Source organism: Leptosomus discolor, chromosome 12, assembly GCF_034619465.1.
Source record: "Leptosomus discolor isolate bLepDis1 chromosome 12, bLepDis1.hap2, whole genome shotgun sequence".
Taxonomy (NCBI): Eukaryota; Metazoa; Chordata; class Aves; order Leptosomiformes; family Leptosomidae; genus Leptosomus; species Leptosomus discolor.
Genome location: NC_141402.1, coordinates 129481 through 138188, shown reverse-complemented (window position 1 = coordinate 138188; position 8708 = coordinate 129481). Strand labels below are relative to the sequence as shown.

The following is an 8708-nucleotide window of genomic DNA, read 5'->3' as shown; positions in this document are numbered from 1 at the left end:
AATTAATGAAAAAATGTGGAAATACCTTTTTTGGAAGTAGTTTTCTGGCTTCTGCTTCAAACCAGCTTTTTATTGAAGCTGTGTTGATGTTGGAAAGATTTCCCTGGGGCACAGAGCAGCTCTTTTTGCCCTGTGGTGCTGATTTCCTTGATGGTGCAGCACGGCTGGAGCCTGAACAGCTCCCCCAGCGAGCCCAGGCTGCTCTCCTCTGGGTGATGGGGGTGACACAGCTGGGACAGTGTCACCCCTGGCTTGCAGCACCCTGGGAGATGGAGGCCCATTGTGCCTGTGGATGGTGGGGAGCACTGGTGGATGCGCCTGGCTAGGGGAGACCTCCAGCCCTCCCACTTAGCAGTGCACCCTGGTCCCCAAAGCCACCAGTGAGCAGAATGAAGGCGGGGCCAGGTGTTTTATTGCTTCAGGCTGCAGGGACAATGCCAGGAATGTCTTGTGGGAGGGGGTCAGGGCACGATGCCCGGGATGTCTGGCTTGGCAGAGACAATGCTGCGACATTGGTGGTTGGGACACCACCAGGCATGTTTGGCTCAGCAGGGACAATACCGGGATGCCTGGCCTGGCAGGGAAGATGCTGGGGATGTTGATGGTAGGGTCAGCCAGGCAGGAAGGGTGGCTGTGTGCCAGGGGAGGCTCAAGGTCAGAGGAAGAGCTTGTCATGGCAGGCCTGGCAGTACATTTTGTTGCCGCGCTCGCGGAAGGTGCCTTTCTGCAGCTGACCCAGGCAGTAGGTGCAGATGAAGTGCTCAGGGTGGTACTTGTGTCCCGCGGCTGTGACACACCGGCCGGTCACGGGGCGGCCGCAGTCGTGGCAGATACTGCCCTGCCGCTGGTGGAAGTGAAGCTCGCAGTAGGGCCGACCTTCCAGCTCGAAGAAGGAGCCGCTGGTGAAGCTGCTCAGGCACTCCTGGGGGAAGGAGATGGGGAAGGCTGGCATGGCCTCAGGGACGTGCTCAACCCCGCGTCCCCACTGTCCCACCGCCCACTCACCACGCACACGAAGCACTCGGAGTGCCAGACGCCCTGCAAGGCCGACAGGTAATTGTCCGTCACGGGGCGCTCACAGCCCTGGCATTTTGGGGCAAACATGGCCAGGAAGTCCTGGCGGCAGTACGGCTTCCCGTTCCGCTCGTGAAAACCTGTGGGGAGGGCGTCAGGATAGGCACTCGCCTGGGAGGGGAGGTTTGCAGCGGTGCATGGCCATGGGAGTGCCCATGATAGGAGGCAAGGCAGGCAAGGGAAAGACCATGGAGGATATCGGATGGAGCAACGGGTGCAAGGGCTGGGCTATGGGGGGTGAGGGCAATGGGGGTAGGACCCCCACACTTGACCCCTGGGACATACCATCATCCCCAAACACCTTCCCACAGTGGGCACAGAAGAAGTGCTCGGGGTGCCAGGTCTGGTCCAGGGCCGTGAGGACTTTCTGCAGGAAGACATAGGGTGAGGTGGCTGGTGGCAGTGTGGGGGGTGGTGTGGGAGGCCGGGCGAGCTTACCTCATGGATGGGGCCAGCGCAGTAGGCGCAGCGTGGGGAGAAGGACTGGTGGTAGTCCTCCTCACAGTATGCCAGCCCGCCCCGCTCAAAGAAGGGCTGGCCACCCAGCTCCTGCCCACAGCGGGCGCAGGTGAAGTGCTCAGGGTGCCAGGCTTTGCCCAGGGCCGTGAGCACCTGCGAGGAGGCGGGGGACAATGAGAGCAGCTCCAGGGGATGGCATGAGCCAAGGAGAGAGGGACGCCAGGGTAGAGGCATGGGGCTCACCTTGCTGGCGACAGGCTTGCAGCAGGCGGCGCAGATGGCAGCGGGGGCCGCTGTGATGCCCAGCTCCTGCAAGTCCCGGGTGAGGCTGCCCAGCATGCTGTCCAGCAAGGAGGAGGGCTCTACTGGAACCCTGGCTCCCTGCCCTGCAGCTGTGAGCTGCCAGGAAGGAGGATGGTGAAGGCTGGGCGAGGGCAAGGCCCCCAACCTTCTTTCCCCTAAGGACCAGGCTCACCTTACTCTGCATGTGGCCCAGGTCAGCCAGGAGCTCGTCCAGCTGCTGGGCAGCCACCGTTGGTGCGGGTGAGGGGAGCAGGGGCTGTGGGACCGGTATTGGGCTGCTGGACACGGCAGAGAGTGAGGGATGCTGCAGCTTCCAACCTGAGTCTGGAGTGTGCCTGGGGCTGAGAACCCTCCATGCCTGTGAGATGCTGCCCTTTCTCCACAGGCCACAGCAAGGGACAAGGGGCCTCCCTGGGGACATGCTGGTGGGGACTGGGGATGTGGGGGGGTGGGGGTGGGGGCCACATGCAGCAGGGAGGGAGCTGCTGGAAACCTAGCCCTCACCCCAGTGGTGCTGCAGTGCTGCAGGATACAAGGCCCTGCCCCAGCTCGTGGAAGGGTCTGCTTTTGTGGGTACATGTAGGAAGCCAGGTGGCCAAGGGTAGCCCCAGATGGCTTTGCCCTCCCAAGGCTATGTTTTACCTGTACACTGTCTTCAAGGCCTCTCCTGGAGGCTGAGCCCGAGGCAGCAGCTGCACCTGGAAGGACAAACCCTTACAGCCTTGTTCCCCTGGCACCATTCACTGCCTGCCCAGCACCACCCGTCCTGTCACGAGCTGAGCAGGGTCTCAGCTGCCAGCCCTACCGCGTTGAGGCATTACCTTCAGGGCTTCTGAGGCAAGTGGCTCATGGCAATGGGGGGCTGGGGGGTCGTCTGTGGCTGGGTCCTGCTTGCAGGTGCTCTGTACTTGCAGCATGCAGTCCTCAGAGGCCAGGTGAGAGCTCTGCTCCAGTTCTGCCAGCAAAGCATCTGCATGGAGAGACCCAGGTCAGGCACCCCAGCCACTGGCTGCCCTTCCTGCCTGTGCACCCCCCAAAGCAGTCTTGTGCCACTCCTGAAATCTCATGAGCAAAAGTAGCATCACAGTAGCTTCTGCCAGCCAGGTGCCAGGGCTCCGAGGGGCTGTGGCGGCCCTGAGCACCCTCATCTGAACCCCCATCCCCAACACAGGATGTGCCGCCGCACTGCGCAGCCTTCCTGAAGCGTGGGGGACTGCTGGCAACAGGGATCCTGCTTCCCCCTCCACGCAACCTCTGGCTTACGAAGAAACATTCATCAGCCCTTAAATTCATCCCAGCACAAGCCCTGGTATGGGAGAGCTAAACTTCGGTGCTTTCTGCGCACCCAGAGCAGCACTTCCCACAGGAAGGACAAAGTCCTTTCTCTTCTTGCTTTCACCTCGCCACCTTGGCTGCCCCTCGGCACCTCTCTGCCCTCATGCTGGGAAACAGGGGGGATGCCCCCCACAGTGTGGCTGCTTCCCTGACCCCATCTCCCCCATTCCAGGCTAAGGATGACTTCTAGCACCCTTGGACATCGTGCCACACCCTCGGGCTGCTTGGCCCCGTTGCGTGCAGCCAGGATTGCATCGCTACTCCAGCCTGTTTCCTGCCTTCTAGCGCTCTCCATTTTTGGCCAAGCACTTGCTCAGCCACCTGGGCCCCGTTTGTCCCCTGAGATGGGGGAAGGCATGGCAGGGAGCGCAGCTCCATTGCTGCCCTCTCTGCAGCATCTGTACCTGACCCTGAGGTAGAGAAAGGGCAAGGCTCCCCCGAGCTGCCGAAGGCGGGACCCCGCACCAAGCCTGGGTGCTGGGCTGGCTCCGGAGGGGCCTGGCTTACCTAAATCCTCCATCCTGCCTTGGCATGGGGTCCCGGCAGCCGGGGAGCTGGGGCAGTGACCGGAGAGCGGTGAGCTGGCAGGCTGGGCTGTGCAGACTTTTGGTTCCGCTCTTCAGACTTGCTTCCGCCCTCCAGGGATGGGGTTTGTCGCTCAGGGTTTTTCCTTTGTGGGTTGTGCGCTATGCACCACGTGTGACAGGCAGCAGGCAGAAAGTGGTGGCAGAGGCTGGGGCAAAGGGTGCAGAGAGCAGCCCCGAGTTGGGGCTGGAGAGGGAAGAAATTAGCCAGCAGGTTGTCCAGGGAGCTCCTGACTCACAAAAACATCAGAGCTCCTTGGGCTTCTTGGCTGGAAGGCAGAGCATATGTGACCTGCCAACCCAGGCCCTTTCCAGAAGCCACTGCCCACATGTGATGAAGGACAGCATCCCTGCATTGGGTGGAAATGCATTTGTGGTGATGGGATGGAGCCAGGCACAGGACCTGCAGTGCCAGCATGCTCCAACACAGCCTCACCTTTTGGCAGGATGCTTTTGGAGCCTCATCTTGGATTTCCAGGTAATGGCAAATCCCTTTGTGTCACTTAGAGCCAGCGCAAGCACAAGGACTTGGCTTACTGCAGCAGTGCAGGCAGTGGTGGCACTGCCGGAGCTGGTGGCTGTGCCACGCTCTCCCTGCATTAATGCTTTGGATCCCTTAAAAGTTTCCCAGAGATGTCACACATATGGCTGCTGGGAACAGCTCAGCCCTGATGCTACAGGCATGGGGGTATACCCACTCAGCGCGTCACCACCGGCTGATGTTTACAGCTCGTTTTTTTAGCAGAGAAATCTTTTGGCACCACTGAGAGCAGCCAGTGGATGCTGGAACAACTCCAAGCACCTGGTTAGTAATATGGGGTGGGGGGGATGAAGCAGAGGCTGCAGCAGTGGTGAGAGGTAAAGAACTGGCATACTCATTGCACTAGTGGACAGGGGAATGGCAGGAGGTGGCAGTGCGATGGTGCCTGCAATCAAAACATGCCCCAGACCTGAGGTGTAGACATCTGGGTTGGCACAGTGGGGGAGCATGGCACCAAGATGCTCCCCCTGTCCCACCACAACCCTCTGGCCCCAGTTTCTCCCCCAGAGCTGCTTTTCCAACCTGCTGCAAAGCCAGTTTCCCCCACACTGCTGCTGGTGCACTCCCCTTTGCTGGTCTGTCATCCCATGGCGACACCCCTGCCTCACTCTCCTTAGCGCTGGGTGTGGTGATTAATTCTAGACAGCGCAGGCAGGAGAGGCTGCCTGTGGCTTGACATGTCCTTTGTGCCCTTGCTTGGATTTTTGGAGGAGGCATCACATTGTCAGCGCATGCATAACATCTCCGACACCTTGGTTACCTGCCCCATGCAAACCTGCAAGCTTCACTGCAACCCTGTTAGGATCCTTCTGAGTTCAGGCCAACCAGGGGTTTCAAGTATGCTATAAAAGTTATGAGCCACGCAGCCAGAGCCCGTGGCTCCCTGCTGCTTTTCCTGTAGGTCTGTGACGCTTGCAACGTCTCACCTCTGCCACACCTCCCATCTGTGGGCATCTCTTTGAGCTAGCTCTCATACTCTGGCTTTGCCTCTCTCCTGCCAACCCTCCGTTTCATCCCCAGGGAAGAGGCTTGTTCAGAAAAAAATCCCAAACATTCTGGATAAAGCCAAATAAGCCTCAGTTTTTTTTCCCAGCACTGCTAGGTGAAAGCAGCCCGTCCTGTGCGCAGCTTTGCTGTGGCAGCTTTATGCCTCATTGGGAAAGCTTTCAGGAGATCCTCAAAGAAAGGGTTGCAATCAAGCACTGCTGCCTCCAGATGTGCGATTTGCCACAAAATGGCCTGGAAATACAAGATGTGGCTGCTTCAGCAATACTGCTGGCCCTGTGGAAGGAGAGGTTCACCTCAAGGCCAAATAAAAGCAAGTGGGTCTCTGTGGCAGCAGACCAGCAGGATGCAGCCATCCGCCAGCACCTGGAAGAGGGCCTGCAGCTGGGACCTTAAACATCCTCACCGGCACCTGCAGCCTCCGCCGACAGCTGGGCTGAGCCTGCCCCTGCCAAGCCCATCCTCTCCATGGGCCCACTGACATCCCACGCAGCGGGAGCCGCAGTGTCCTGCACGGCCGGGCCGAGGAATGAACGCTTGCTGCACAGGTCAAGTTGATGCGGTCTCAGCCACCCGTTCTCACGCATTGCTGATCCCACCTGCACCATCAGGGTGGAATGGGGCTGAATTAAGCTCCTTTGTACCAAGCTGGCAGGCCCAGGCTCACTTAATTACTGACACCCCGTGTTGGTGACAGCCCTTTTGTTACCCGCTCGAAGTAGAGACATCCAGCAGGGTGCCGCCTTGGGAAAAGCCATGTGGGAGCTAAACTGTGAGTCCCATGGCATGGTTCAGGACAAGCAATACTGAGAGCTACCCAAAAGACAGGATGAGGCACTGCTTGTCTTACTCCCTTATGACTACTTTGAGACAGGATCACTGCATTAGACGCTTCCCCTTCTGCAAATAACACAACCTTCCTGTCTGCGGAAGGTTTTCGGTTATTTTTAGACTTCTCAGTGATTTACTCTCCCCGCTCTCCTCCAGTGATAACGTGAGCCCTAGTGTAAACAAGTATCTGGAGCTGTAACTTGGTACTATAATATTTCTCATTATAAAACATAAGCTCAACAGATGCAAATGGTTGAGCTGTGTTCCTATCTGAGCTGTATTTCCATGTAATGGTTCAGCCAGCCTATTTTAATGAGAATTAAGCAACACCATGCCTTGCCTAAGGAGAAATTGATCACGATAGCAACGTGAGAGTAACTTACCGCATCGAGACTCTCTAGTTTGAAATAAAATTGATTTTACTTAAGAATAAACACAAAGTCATTTCATAGCAGAGTATGGGTTAACTGAAGCAGAACAGTTAGTTTGGAAAGCAGTGTCAAGCAGTTTTCCAGCTAGACAAGTCCTTGGGGAGAGAAAGAGTATTTTCAACCACTTACAATACAAACAGCAGCAGCAGACATCATTACTTAAATTCTTGCTGAGATTTCCTTCTTGAGAACATTTCAATTGAAAGAAAACTAGCAGATTGACATTGGACCAACAACAAGCAAGAGCTTGTCGCTGTGCTGAAAACGAGCCCCAAACTACTCAGTAACCAGCTCTGGAGAAGGTTTGTGCATTGCATTTAAAATCTGCCACTGCCGCAGCTCCTGCGGGGGCTGAATTGGTGGCCTCTTGCCTTGGTCTGGAAGGTACAGAAGGAATCTCTGTGCAAGTGTCTTCAGCTTTTCTGGTTCTTTAACTTTACATCAGGATGTACAGGAGTACACCCATGGCCCCGTGTCTTTGCCAAGAGGAATCAGACCGTACGTCGTTCTCCACAATAAGGTGGTTTATTAGAGTGCTCTCAGGAACTGAGGAATGGAGATTTGGACACACTTCTGTTTTCTAGTCATACATAATATGCTTAGGACTTAAAAGCAGGAGGAAATAAAAGGCAGACCAAGTCATCTCACTGATGGGTATCAGTTTACCAAACATAACTTACCAGCTAAATGCCTCCGGGTCTCTGAATTCCTTTTATTTTTGCTGGCTGTAGAGGATGAAGAGCACCCAGAAGGGCACTGCCCACCCTTGAAACAAACAGTGGATGTGAAAGTTAGCTTATGCAGAGGAGCTTTGTGGGGGGCTGAGGGGCAGACACCGGGTGGAGGGGATGGCGTGGGGACTGGGACACAAAACTGCTTGAAGGTGGTGGCTTCAGTGTTCACAGGCTTCAAGCTTTGGATTTATTTCATTATTACATGACGGTGTTTCTTTGGCAGGGAGCGTGTGTGGTCAGGTACTGTGATAGTTTTGCTTTGGGCGGTAACTCTGGAGACCACCGGGTCCCTCAGGAGAGCTGCTCTCCCAGGCCCTGCGGGAAGGCCCAGCGCGGTCGCCGGCTGTAGTGCTGTGACGGAGCCATGGCTACCAGCAGGGAAGGCAAGCTCATGCCAGCGCTTGGTGGAGCGTCAATGCTGCCGGCGGGCCGGGCCTGCAGCAGGGCGTGGAGGTGCTCCCAGCGAAGGCGGGCAGCGCAGGGGGCCGTGCCGGCACAGGCACCACAGTCCCGCGGGCCGGAGCCCGCTCGCAGGCGGAGGACGCAACGGTCGTGCTCATTCGCCACCGAGATCCTGCGGCCGCATGGGCGCAGCCTGGACCCTTGGCCGGGCCCGCCCCCCGCCATAGCGCCGCCGGCGGGCAGGTCGGCTCCGCAGGCCCAGCCCGGCGGAGGGCGGCTGACCGCCGCTCCCGGCGTGCCCCGCGGCCGCTTCCGGCCAGGCCGCGCCCGTCCCGCTGCCAGCGGGAACTACAACTCCCAGAAAGCAGCGCGCATGCGCAACTCCGGACGGAAGTAGGCGTGTCAGTAACCGTAAGCCCCGCCCCTTTTGCGCCGGCCGCCATTTTGTCACCGACTTTCACCCGCCGCCCGACGGGGCGTTTTTTTTTTTTTCTTAAAGGAGAAGCGACAGCCAAAAGCAGGCCCGGCCGCCAGGCCTCGCCGGAACCGCGAGTGGCGCCGCAGCCTCGCGGCAGGGAGCGGCGGCGCGGGGCGGGGGGCGAGCGGCCTCCCCCGCCAGGCCTCGCCCGCAGGGCTAGGGGACCCGGGGGCAGCCGGAGGGGCGCAGGCAGCGGCGGCGGTAGGGAGCACGGCACCGTCGAGGGCCGAGCGGCGGCCGCGCGGCGGACGAGCGAGCCGTGCGGCGGAGGGGCAGCCGCGGGGACCACGCTCGGGTGGGCGCCGCGGCGGGGCCGACCGGGGGGGGAGCGGGAGAGCGAGCGCGGCGGCCCCAGCCGCGCCTGCGCGGCGTGGCGCACGCCCGGGGCGCGCGGGGCGCGGCCCGCTGGTTGGCCGCACGGCAGCGGGGGGACGGGCCCCGCCGCAGCTGGGCCGCCCATTGGCCGGGCGGCGCGCGAGCGGCGGAGAAAGGCGGGAGGGCCGTGGGCAGGGTGAGGCGGGGCTAGGGGGC

The 8708-nt window shown here is 59.3% G+C and overlaps 1 protein-coding gene across 1 annotated transcript; it reads right to left on the bottom strand.

Moving 5' to 3' along the window:
- Nucleotides 1-655: 655 nt before the first annotated feature.
- On the bottom strand, nt 656-3691 carry LPXN (leupaxin). The gene is made up of 9 exons (XM_086472269.1): nt 3679-3691; nt 2658-2806; nt 2479-2534; nt 2009-2114; nt 1777-1932; nt 1513-1686; nt 1360-1441; nt 1006-1154; nt 656-922 (listed from the first exon to the last, which is right to left on the bottom strand). Exons 1-9 carry the CDS (start codon nt 3689-3691, stop codon nt 656-658), a joined length of 1152 nt encoding a protein of 383 aa, XP_086328395.1.
- Between the last annotated feature and the right edge of the window lie 5017 nt (nt 3692-8708).

What these genes read in the sequence shown, in the direction of transcription:
- LPXN (XM_086472269.1), bottom strand. An exon ending in GCCTTGAAGACAGTGTACAG is followed by an intron (nt 2,115 to 2,478) that starts GTAAAACATAGC and finishes TGCCGTGTCCAG; the next exon opens with CAGCCCAATACCGGTCCCAC. An exon ending in CCGAGTGCTTCGTGTGCGTG is followed by an intron (nt 923 to 1,005) that starts GTGAGTGGGCGG and finishes TCCTTCCCCCAG; the next exon opens with GAGTGCCTGAGCAGCTTCAC.